The following is a 13,161-nucleotide window of genomic DNA, read 5'->3' as shown; positions in this document are numbered from 1 at the left end:
AAGATAATGCTCTTATTGAATTCATTCTCCACCTTTGGAGCATTGGGGCACTCCCTCGTCCTCTCACAAATCATTGAGCCATCATTGCAGGTGCAGTTCCAGCAAGAGTCTCTTGGGTCAGGGAATGAAAGGGAAAAGGGAAAGGGGGATACCTAGTCAGTTGTACAACTGAATGCATTCAACTGAAATGTGTCTTCCGATACCTAGTCAGTTGTACAACTGACTAGGTATCCCCCTTTCCCTTTTCCCTTTCATTCCCTGACCCAAGAGACTCTTGCTGGAACTGCACCTGCAATGGCGGCTCAATGATTTGTGAGAGGACGAGGGAGTGCCCCAATGCTCCAAAGGTGGAGAATGAATTCAATAAGAGCATTATCTTCAGCAACGGCCGGTCCATCTCTGACTGGCCGTTGTTGAGGACTTTGGTTACATTCTCCACAGCAGTGTCCTGGTTGTGTGTAAGGGTTGTTGCACAATGTATAACAGTGTATGTCTTCGCAGCGAGGCGTGCCTCTGTAACACATACAAAACCCACATGAGACAGGAAACTGTTCCCCATCCCTGGCTCATATACAGGCGACTTTAAGATATTCAGAGAGTTTGTCGCCAGCTAGTTCAGAGAACACAGTAACAGTTAACCTCAGAATGACCAGGATCTTGATCCAAAGGACCTCCATCTCCACAAACAGAGAGTATCAAAAACAGTCTCCAAGTATACGTTTTGGGGTGACTATTCTTAATTATTATTTGGTGAATTCATTAATAAATTATCATACAGCATATTAGTCATACAGCATGTATACATCTATTTACATAATCAGATGTATAGCACATACAAAATACATATTTCGCTCAAGTCACAATGTTAGACAGTTCACGTTCTCTATTTACATCTTTATATGAATAATCCAATGAATTTAACAAGTAACCCCAATATCTTATCACCAGTAAATTCATCATAGCTATGAATCCCTGTATTTATTTAAATTTGCACGGTCCGTCATTCAACACTCACAGATGGACAGATGCTCCTGCAAAATCACCATGATCCTTATTAATACTGATGCATCTCATTTTTCTCCTCTGCCACACGATCTCACCACCTCCACACACCTCCCCTACTTCCCCCTCCACCTGCCCTCCCTCCCTCCCTCCCTCCCTCCCTCCCTCTGTGCTTGTCTCTCGGCCAGTCTGACAGCCGCCAATCAAACACACACAGCCAGCCAGGCGCCTGTGTGCCCCCTGCTCTGTTTGAATTGGTTGATCTCTGATCCCATGTACTTCAGATTGAGACATACTCTCTCTCTTTCTTTCCCCACAGTTGGGATGGTACTCTAACAGACCGATGCAGACAACTGGCTTATTCAAAGAGTAGCAGCCGTACAGGGTTTGAGTTATGGTACATCGGACAACCCCATAATAAGCCTTCAAAATTTCAACATAGGTACCATGTTAAGAATCAACATGGTCTCATTAGATATGACAAAATAGGGATATTTAACCATTGTAGTTATTCAGTATGTCACCAAGGCTGACATAATACCGTGCTGTTTTAACCAAACAAATGTATTTCTTTTTTCCCCTTTTTAAAAAAAAATTTCTGGATGTTGAATCAAAGTGGAAAACTGATTGGATTTGCAAAAAGTCATCAATGTCAGGGAATGTAGCCTTTTTTCACTCAACTTTTAACCTAAATCCAATGACAGGGTGATATTTTTTGTTGATTTCACGTTATGATTGTAAATCAAAACTAGACGTTGAACTGAAGTCTGTACCCAGTGGGATGTCATCAAGGCTGACATAATATGTCATAAATGTATTTAAACATTTATTGTAATAAATGTAGCAATACTGTAATAAATATAGTTATGTCACTTATTTGTTATTTTATAGTGTATGAGTAGAACTATGAATCCTCATATGGTTATTTGTTTGAAACGGTCTGGGTGCGTTTCATATCATACCTGAGATTCACTTTATTTCCGCTAGCTACCTCTACTATTCTTATTCTTGTATGCCTTTAAATAGCACTACACAGCACAACTGTCCTCAATTCTTCGAGGAGAATATGAACAGGATGTCTTTATAATTACAATGCTTACCCAGCGAGAGTTGCTGGCTAGTAAATAACATGCATGGTTGACTCCAACAAATGCCACAGTCCTCAATACGCTCTTGTACTGTAGACCCAATGAATAACCCTTAACACTCAAGAGTTAGAAAACGTTGCATGAATGACTGTCTCTCCTTTGTGTGCTGAGATGTTCTCTACCTTAGAGAAATTGCATTTCAACAGCGGGTATGGTCTCCAAACTCAGCCTGTCCAGCTCTGTCAGTCTGAGGCTTGTTCGTGTCAAGAGTGCAAGGCAGAAGAGCTATAGTGATTCATACTTCCCCCAGTACCTCTATTCTCCACAGACTCTGATCTAGCTCTACAGTAAGCACTACAGGAGACATCTTTTCTTATTTACAACAAGAGACAGAGTAGGCAATCAGTGGCGAGAAGGACAAGTCGTGTGCTCACGGGGACCTACAAGACAAGTGCATTGCTTATGTGGTTATTTCAGTTTTTCTCTGGTAGGTTCTGCTAGACAAATGGGAAGCAAGATGGTCCATTTCGAAATTGAACATTTAACTTGGTCCATATTACTCTGCTAAAAGGAGACTGGAATTTCCCAAGAAGATTCGCAGTAGCACAGTATCTGCACTGGGAAAATCCTAACCCCTGTACTAACTGTGTCTGTGTTGCTGGCACAGCCTACTAAAACAGTCAGGGAAAACACTGCCCCGTGAGGCAGATAATGTCACAGCAAAAGGAGGACTAATTGGACAGAGTTGCTATAGTCAGGTTTAGGGCAGGGTCTTTGAATACTAAATTCTACTAGAGTTCATTAGCATACTGTTTACATTTTTTTCCTCAATAATGAGCTGATAGTGACCCAGTTCTACATGAACAAATTAGCCACAGCAACCGTGCAAGACGACAGGCTTTCTGGCAGGTCTGGAGAAGGTGGGGGGGTCGGAAGAAATATGACGATTGGGTTTTTGCGGAGTTGGCTATTTCAGTAGTAAATATAATTTTTCTGAACTTTTGGGTCAAGTGCCCAGAACAAATAAAGTACATATGAGGTGGTAAGAGCGTGGAGGGGGGAAACAGAGGTAATTATGATGACATAGTGGGGGGAAACGATGCCAATGCCCCGGCCCAGGAGGAGCGAGTGGTGGACTGGCGCCTGTCTAGCTGACTGTGTCTCTGTGTCCGCCCCACTGGAGCCGAGCTCTGTTTGACCAGAAGATTCACAAAGATAGTGCTGGCAGCTGGTGACACTGGCGAAAACCTCCTACCTCTCCCCCGCGTTCACTACTACTCAACAAATTAAGCTTGCTGGCTGGATTCCAATGAGGAGTCATTCATGGTTATATTTGTTGACACTGATGTTCCGGTCACTCAAAGTCAACAAGTGATGGCAAAGAGTTATCTGTATACGAGACAGACTGACGCAGGGGTCCCCACAACATGTTATTTCACTTAATACTTTGGGAGGATTTTGGCAATAAGGCCCTTTATCTACTTTCCCAGAGAGAGATTAATTGTGGATACCATTTTTATGTCTCTGCGTGCAGTTTGAAGTAGATAAAGGGCCCCGTTGTAAAACTCCTGAAGTATCCCTTCAAAGAGACAAGTTGGGCAGAGCCAATAAAATACTTAGTGAATGGATTAAAACCTAATACTATAATGATATAATATCCAACAAGTTGAGCCCTTGAGTGAACGTCCAATTAATTATTATTAGGCTGTTAACCACTTATCAACTCATCACAGACTCTTTGAAGATGCAAATTATGCATTCACAGGCTTACAATTTGCAGTATGATTTTATGTACATGAAATATGATATACACTGAGTGTACAAAACATTAAGAACACCTGCTCTTCCCATGACATAGACTGACCAAGTGAATCCAGGTGAAAGCTATGATCCCTTATTGATATCACTTGTTAAATCCACTTCAATCAGTGTTGATGAAGTGGAGGAGACAGATTAAAGAAGGATTTTTAAGCCTTAAAACAATTGGCACATGGATTGTGTACATGTGCCATTCAGAGAGGGTGAATGAGCAAGACAAAAAAGTAGGGTTGGTAGTAGGTGCCAGGCACACCGGTTTGTCTCAAGGACTGCAACGCTGCTGGGTTGTTCATGCTCAACAATTTCCCGTGTATATCAAGAATGGTTCAACACCCAAAGGACATCCAGCCAACTGGACACAACTGTGAGAAGTATTGGAGTCAACATGGGCCAGGATCCCTGTGAAACGCTTTCGAGACATCATATAGTCCATTCTATTATTGCCTTAACTTACCTCATTTGCACTCACTGTATATAGACTTATTGTTTTCTTTTGTTCTACTGTATTATTGACTGTATGTTTTGTTTATTCCATGTGTAACTCTGTGTTGTTGTATGTGTCGAATTGCTATGCTTTATCTTGGCCAGGTCGCAGTTGCAAATGAGAACTTGTTCTCAACTAGCCTACCTGTTTAAATAAAGGTGAAATAAATAAATAAAAAATTCCCCGATGAATTAGGAAGGTGTTCTTAACGTTTTGTCCACTCAGTGTAGCAGCATAGCTACACAAAATACCTTTATGAAACAATTCAAGTGTGAATCACTATTATATAGCCTGCCTGACCTTTTGAAGTGTATTTTTCATTAGATCTGATAAACACTACATAATGCATGTCACATATTATTGTCATATTCTTCTATTTCTAATAACACTTGAAACACCTGAATGAAGTGCTCAATTTGCACCTCTCTTTTCTTTTCTCCTGTTTTACTGTTCCTCTTCTTTCAAATTAATTTTATTCTGTTAGACTGCAGGTTCCCCACATTACACCACATTATATGTCAAATGAAAGCATTGCTAATTATATGTCAAAATAGGGCTAATTATTCCATTGGAAGGGTTATAATGAAGTCCTTTAGACAGAGGAATAGATACTGTAATGGCTCACTCCCTCATGTGGAGGGATTTCCCAGGTCAGACAAAGGGCTGTGCAACCAGCCATACACTTCCAGTAACTGTTCGTCCATGACTCCTGCCGTTGGGTAATTTCCACAATTCTCTCAGATTTCTACTGAGAAAATAAATGGTAATCCGTTTTCAGTTATCCACCCTAAAGGAAAGACAAAAAAACTATAACATTTCCCATTTTTGAAAACGGGAAAGTGGATTAGGTAATATGTGACGGGAATGCGCTCCATTGTCCAAAGGAGGGGGGGCAGGATTGCACAATAGTGGCCAAAATGTGTATAAATACCAGTGCACCGCAGTCTCAACACATGACAGAGAAGTCCCTCAACCGCTGACATCAAAAGGACAATCAATCAACTTTGGACTCGTCTAGTGCATTGAAAATCGTGCATTGGAGAGCGTCGCTTTTTGGGAAAATTGAAGAGTTCTGATCATCTTCATAAACTGTCACTTCAATTCCAACTGACTTCAACAGGACTTTTAAATAGGCTATAAGCTTCCTAACAAAACCGAGAATGAAGGCCTTCAGTGTTGCAGTTGCAGTGGTGGTCGTCCTCGCATGTATGTTCATCCTTGAAAGCACCGCTGTTCCTTTCTCCGAGGTATGTCTAATTCTCCAACACTAACCTCTACAAACATGTGTTCATCGATTTTAGAAGTTGGCTCATTTGTACATAATGTCTTTGCAGGTGCGAACGGAGGAGGTTGAAAGCATTGACAGTCCAGTTGGGGAACATCAACAGCCGGGCGGCACGTCCATGAATCTGCCGGTACGTTCAATTTAGTGAATGAATTAAGTAATTACCTTTAGCAAATTAACATCTAAGTGGTTGCGTTTCACCCTTGGAATTGAATTAGCCCACTAGCGCTAGTTGTTAACCATTTGATTGTGAGCCGGTAGAGAGGGCTTCAGGGCGAGCAGTGTGAATACTTGTGAAGTGGAGACTTGGACAAAAATACTTACCATGTGCTTGTTCCCACCTTTTTCATTTTCTTTTCTTGGCTGAGATACAGATGCATTTCAGGTTCAAGCGTCAGAGCCACCTCTCCCTGTGCCGTTGGTGCTGCAACTGCTGTCACAACAAGGGCTGTGGCTTCTGCTGCAAATTCTGAGGACCTGCCAGCACTAAAGCCATTTTATTAACTTATTGCCTTTAATTTGCCCCTATTCTTCTACATTTATTTTGGACTCTGTGGAGAAGATGCAATCTCATTGACGTCTTTATCACTGCACAACCTCAATCTTGTACATAAATGTTTTGTATCATGTTGTATATCTATTGTATAGCCTAATGACACAGGGAAAAGACATAGCCAATTGAAATGTGGGGATTTTTCTTTTCTATTATGTATATTGTTTTGTACATTTTCTAGTTTGTACATGTTTGCAATATTTTCTTTCTAAGATGTTGTTTTTGTAGCTATGATAAATATTTGTTAAATCACTTACAGTGACACTTTTTTATATAAATTAACACATTCTTTGAAAAACAAACATGGTTGTTTCTGAATTATGAATCTGCTATAGATGTGTACCCTGTGGCTAAATGTTCAGGCCAGACAGCCAGAGGCTTATTCAAATTAGTCGCGTTGCTAGCAGTTCACCCTGGGGTCTGGGAATGGAATCTACAGTGCCATCAGAAAGTATTCACATCCCTTGACTTTTTCTACATTTGTTGTGTTACAGCTTGAATTTAAAATTGATTAAGTTGCGATTTTGTGTCACTGGCTGTTTCTGTATGATATATTGGATAAAGTAATAAAGACAGACACCAATGTCTAGTTCAATAGCCTTGTTCATGCATTGTACAAATCCCTACACGCGGAGTCCGGGGAACAGTCCGGCTAGTCGATTACCTATCAACTAGACTCCGTAACATCATCCTTTTCAATAGAAGGTGCAAACATAACAGCATAACATTACATTCTTAACAATCAAGTCATAACAATTAAAAAAGCATGACATTTTCTTTTTACTTCAGTTGTCATCTTCCTTTCTTTTTTAAATTTGTAAAAAAAAAAGTATTATTTATTTAAGTAAACAGGAAGACAAGTTAACACAGTCTCTTGCTTACAGAGTAAGCCTGTCCGGTGGCTTGCACAGCCGACCCACCCGTGAGTAAGTATGGGCTCTGACAGGGGTAGGATTAGGGCCACGAGCTGGAGAGCTTGGTGGGGTAGAAGCCTCACCTTCAGTTGGCTCATGTCTCAATTCTGCGCCTCTTACCCTTAGGCCTGGACTGTGATCCAGCTCATCTAGGTGAGTGTATGGCGTGTTCTGGTTTGTCTGCTCTGCTACGCGCAGATCCACCCAATTGCGACGATAGAGGGAGCCACCAACATCCACCAGGTAAGAGCGTGGTGCAACTCTCTGTAGGCACGTGCCCAGCCTCCAAAGTCCTGTGTGGTCTCCCGGCAGCGGTTTCATCCTTATCGTTTCACCCACCTCCAGCTCTGGTAGGTCTCGAGCAGTCCGGTCGTAGAAGCACTTAGCGAGCTGCTTTCTGCGACGCAGTTTGTCCGTGACGCCAACCATGACGCAGGGCTCAAGTAGCTTGTTAGCTACAGGGATGGTAGTCTTCAGACGTCTGGACAGAAGGCGTTGTGCTGGGCTGCTGTCCATGTTTTCGGTGGGTGTGTTCCTCCACTGTAAGATCGCTTTCCATGGGTCGTTGCTGTCGCGCGCGGCCCTGCTTAACAGGTTTTTTGCAATCTTGACAGCTGACTCTGCCTTGCCGTTTGCTTTTGGGTGTCTTGGAGAGGAGGTCACGTGGTCAAACTCCCATTCTGAGGCGAAACGCTTGAACTGTGCAGTGAATTGTGGGCCATTGTCCGTGATTACCTTGTCAGGCTGACCTTGCCTGGCAAACTGCGCCTTGCAGCGCTTTATGACCGTCTCTGCAGACAAGTCAGGGAGCAGTTCAATTTCCCAAAAGTCAGAGTAGTGATCAACAATGAGAAGATAGTCCTTTTGTCTGTGGCTGAATAAGTCCATGCTGACGATTTGCCAGGCCCTTGTGGGCAGTTCGTGCGACATCATGGTTTCCTTTTGCTGTTCATGAGCGTACTCGTTGCACGTGGTACAGTTGCTGACAAAGTCTTTAATTTCTGCTTGCATGTTTGGCCAGTATAATGTTTCACGAGCCTGGCGGTAGCATGCGTCACCTCCAACGTGACTGGAGTGTATGCGGGTAAGCATCTCTGGACGTAGTGATTTGGGAATAATGACCTTCTGACCTCTGAACAAGACGCCATTTTGCACGCTGATCTCATCTCGAAAGGTCAGTATTCTCTCACTGTGAAAGGTGTCTCCTCTTTCAGATATGGCCAACCTGCAAGAGCCATGGACTTCAGTGATTGTAGGTGTTCGTCCTTGTCAGTGTGTTGCCTGATCTGGGCTAGGCGGTGATCTGTGACGTTTAAGTAGTCTGCCTGATTGATCTGTTGAACATCTTGTTGTTCCTGCTGTAGCGAACAGATGGCCTGCCACTGATAGGCAGTGCTTCTGCCTGTACATTGTGCCGTTGCCCTGCTCAGTGTGTCGCTGATGTACATCTCTGGTCCTGGCTTGTAAATGACCTTCAGGCTGTAGTTTTGCAGAGTCAGGAGCATGCTTTGAAGCCTCTTGGGCGCGTTGAGGAGAGGTTTACTGAATATGGCAATGAGTGGTTTGTGGTCAGTTTCAGCGGTGACCAGCTCTCGACCATATAAGTAGTGATGAAATCGCTGGCAGGAGAAGACGATGCTGAGGCACTCTTTCTCAATTTGTGCATAGTTCTGTTCGGTGGGGGTGAGCGCTCTCCAGGCAAACGCAACGGGGTGGCCTTCGTGCATAAGGCAGCATCCAAGTCCCGTTTGGCTGGGGTCACTCTGGATTGTGACAGGCTTCGTGACGTCGTAGTAGCGCAACACTGGCATGGATGAAGCCAGAGATTTCATCTCCTGCACCGCGGCCTCGTGCTTGGGTAGCCAGTGCCATGGTGTGTCTTTGTCCAGCAACCGGCGCAGAGACTCACAGACTGCTGATAGGTGTGGCATGAACTTTGCAAGATAGTTTGCAAAACCGATGAGACGCTGTACTCCTTTTGCATCAGATGGGTTTGGCATGTCGAGGATCGCTCGGACCTTGTCTGGGTCCGGCTTCAGGCCTTTTGCCGAGAGAATGTGGCCATGGAAGTGGACGTCTTTCACCTTGAACTGTAGCTTCTTCAGGCCAAGACAAAGCTTAACTGATCGACAGCGCTCCATCAGTGCCAGGAGCTTCACATCGTGGTCGCGTTCTGCTTCTTCGTCTGTGTCACCACAGCCTACGATAAGGACATCATCGGCGATAGGTTCAATGCCCTTGAGCCCAGCCAGTAACTCGTGCTGCTGGCGTTGGTATACCTCAGGTGCCACTGAGACACCAAACGGGAGCTTGAGCCAGCGTTTCCGACCCCAGGGGGTCCAGAAGGTAGTCATGAAGCTGCTTTCTTCGTCCAGCTTGCATTGAAGGAATGCATCTCGGGCATCCACCAAGGTGAAAATCCTGGCCTTGGGAAGCTTGTAGAGGACATCCTCTAGTGTCGGCATGATGTAGTGGGATCGTTTCAGTGCTTGGTTCAGATGCTTCGGGTCGATGCAGACCCTCAGCTTCTCTGGTTTTTTCACTATGACCATATTGCTGATCCAGTCAGTTGGTTCGGTCACAGATGTCATGTGGCCATCGGCCTCATACTTGTCCAGCTGGGCCTTCACAGCCACTTTCATTGCAATGGGCACATTGCGAGGAGCACACTGGACTGGAGTGATGCTCTCATCCACTTCAAAGTGTACCTCCCCAGGCACTGATTCAACGGGCATGTTGAATACATCGTCATATCTGCTGAGTAGTTGTTCTTTGGACAGGGGTCCATGCTGGACATGATCCACAACGTGCAGGTCATTTGGTACAGTGAACTGCATCAGTCCCAGGCGTTCGCATGTAGAGCCTGAGAGGAGAGGATTGTCGTGTCTTTGGCTATGCCGGATTAAGTGATATGACATGCTAACCTATAAAATTCTTTCTCTAATTAATATTACCTGATTAAGCTAATCATGTAAATGTAATTAACTAGAAAGTCGGGGCACCACGGAAGAACGTTTATAGAGCCGTTATCTTCCGAATAAACTCTTAAAATACTTAGTAATATTTTACATCGGTAGCAGTCAATATTAACCCTTATCTTGTTTTCAGTCTCATAATGAAAGTTGTAAATTCTTGGCTATCTTCACGAACCCTGGCTAACAAGTTGAATCAGCAATACAAAATTGGGTTTAATTATTTATTTACTAAATAAACTAATCACACAGAATTACAAATACACAGAATACAGATGATGTCATACAGAAAACGTCCAGGTGGACGGAACCTGTATCATGGCTGGTTACACAAAGGAAAGGGGGTTGGGCTTGAATGAAAGAGCGGGAAGACTTAGGAACGAAGAAACAGCAGCTATGCTATCGTAAATACATGATCTTATGCATTCCTAAATTACCGCCCATTTGGAAAAGGAAAACGCAATAAATATTTACTCTGAGCTGCGCTTCGGTAGGTTGGTCGTAGATGCTGGCCGTGTTGCCCAACAGAGATCTTGCTGTCCTCGGAAGAATGTCTCTGGTGGTAAATTGGATACGTGGTGGTATCTTCGTCCGTCTGTTAGACTGGATCCGTCGTCCGTCCTTTCCTAGCCCCCGTCTACAGCGGCCGCTGCTAACTCAACGGCTAGGAAGTAGCACTTCTGTAGTGAATAAGCTCAAAGTTCATACCAGTTCATACCATAGCTCACGCCGAGGTTGGCTTAGTTGACATGTGTGTCCTTCTAACGTAGAGGCTGCAGACCTCCCGTACTGGAACAACGTGGTTATCTTTTCATCAAAGGCTTATATAGTGGAGAGGGGGAAGGAGGTGTTTCATCGTTTATAACCCCTGTCTCTTCACAGGGTTGGGCCACTGATCAAGCAGGGCACTTTCCTTATGAAAACCCAATTCTCTCATTTGGAAGATAAAATTACATTTAATCTCCTAACAAACAATTTCAATATCAAACATTTCAATTGCATAACAATTCCATGTTACTCTGATAACTAGAGGGTGTATACTTTCTCAGGTACAGTTTATGTCGTCCTGTCATCAGTCATAATGTCTCAGATGACAACCGAACTGACATACATACTCATTACGTTCCCCAGCATATTTCCAACTGGTTTTATTACCAAAATATGGTTCCTTTTCCCCATTTGTTTGATGTTCCCAGACTCTCTATATTTAACACAGGCTATTCAAGTCCTTCAGTAGGGTCAGAGAGGGGAAGGGAGAAAGGTATTTATGGGGGGGGGGGGGGGGGGGGGTCATAAACCTTACCCACAGGCCAACGTCATGACAGTCCCCCCATGTTGGGTTCAATCTTGCGATTAAACTGCATGTTGTAAACCAACATAAAAATGAACGTGGGGTGTCCTGGTTGTGGATCATCGTTGTGGTCCCCATCTGGCGGTCGACCCGGGTAGGGTGTCTGCAAATGAAGAAGTCCGCTCCAAGGCTGGGCAGCAGATGTCCAGTTGGTGGTTGCTATTGCAGTCCCCCCACTGGTGGTCGACCCGGGTAGGGTCTCTGCAAATGAAGAAGTCCTTTCCATGGCTCGGCAGCGGATGTCCGGATTGGGATCGCCGTTCCGGACCCGTCGTCTGGTCGTCCAGACTGGAATATCTGGGCAGTAACTTAGGCAGATGTTAACAACGCACACACACTCATGAAATATATCATTACATTTCCTCCCAAATAAGCGGCTTTGTGGCACTAACTGATGGTTGTATGGGGGAGTTGTTTATGGCTCTATCACTTTCTATGTGCCGAAGAAAATGAAACAAAATGAATGAAAGCATAAACAAAACAAAATATAGTTATGCCACCTTAATCATCTAATTGGACTGTATTCTATCTACGTCCATGGTCTTGGCAAAATGACCCTATCATGGCATTGTCTAATGTCATATCTAGGGCTTTCCTAATTTGCGGGGTGGCGCTTAGGGTACTATCCTAAGTTGACAACTATATGATAAGTCTACAGCTGTAAGGCACTAGTTTTGGGCAGTCTACAGGGATGACCTATGGACTTCTGGTTAGAAAACTGGTGAGTGCTGTAGAGTCAAAGGCCTAGAAGTAAATGTTCAACTTTACTAAGGCTGGTATTTTGCTTGGACCCTTAAGTGATCCTAGCATAAATCCTAATTGAATGTTCCGTTGTGCATGTGCGTTTATGCTTACACGATCGCGCATGTCAAGGGAAGAAAACCAAGTATCCTGGCAGATTACAACTTGTTCAGAATGAGTCTGACGTAGTCAGGTAATTTTCAGGTCAATGCCTGGAGGTCAGTCAGAATTGGTGTCAAGGGAGTCTGTAGTAGTTTTTCTACAAGTCACTGTGTCTTCCACTATTGTAGTGGCGGTAGGTATGAAGTCTATTTCATAGCTATGTTATCCACGGAGGAGCTAACCTCACGACGGAAGTACTCTTTAAGTATTGGACCAGTCATACGTGGTGTGATCATGGTTCATGACTTCTAATAATTTTCTCCTGAACGGAGGGTTCTATTTATTAGTGGCATGTGTTAACCATTGGAAGAGTGCAATGGAGATTCCCTTCCCTGTGTTGCACTCTGAGTGACTCCTATGACGCTATTATCAATAGCAATTTAACTTGTGAGGTTACTAATCCTCTTACTGAGTGTTGCTGGACTGACTGGTATACCAGCCTTAGTAAAGTTGAACATTTACTTCTAGGCCTTTGACTCTACAGCACTCACCAGTTTTCTAACCAAGCGGTCAAGGGGTCCAGTTGTCCTACCGATTTATTCTGAAATATTATCTACCGGAACACATGATTGGAGCATATTACTAGTTGTATTGTAGTTGAACCTACACATGGCAAGGAATGATTATTGTTGCCATTTGTTTTGGAGGTGGACAAGTCCATTGGACTTCCTTTATGACCAGTGTGGTACACCTCAGTACTATCTTAGGTGTGTTCTAAGATAATCCCCGTCTAGGGGCCTGTCTGCTCCTCACTGTTCTCATAGGGGAGTTTACAACTAGATTTGATTTAT

At 43.8% G+C, this 13,161-nt stretch overlaps 1 protein-coding gene across 1 annotated transcript; it reads left to right on the top strand.

The window, feature by feature from the left end:
- The first annotated feature begins 5,358 nt into the window (after nt 1–5,358).
- On the top strand, nt 5,359–6,826 carry hamp (hepcidin antimicrobial peptide). Its single transcript, NM_001140849.1, is given in 3 exon segments — nt 5,359–5,639; nt 5,727–5,807; nt 6,052–6,826. Coding segments are annotated over 3 exon segments (267 nt in total). The 5' UTR covers nt 5,359–5,552; the 3' UTR covers nt 6,151–6,826.
- Nucleotides 6,827–13,161: the final 6,335 nt, after the last annotated feature.

This window comes from Salmo salar, chromosome 05, assembly GCF_965601325.2.
Source record: "Salmo salar chromosome 05, fSalSal1, whole genome shotgun sequence".
NCBI lineage: Eukaryota > Metazoa > Chordata > Actinopteri > Salmoniformes > Salmonidae > Salmo > Salmo salar.
Note: the sequence above shows the minus strand (reverse complement) of the source record. Positions and strands in the feature narration are given on the sequence as shown.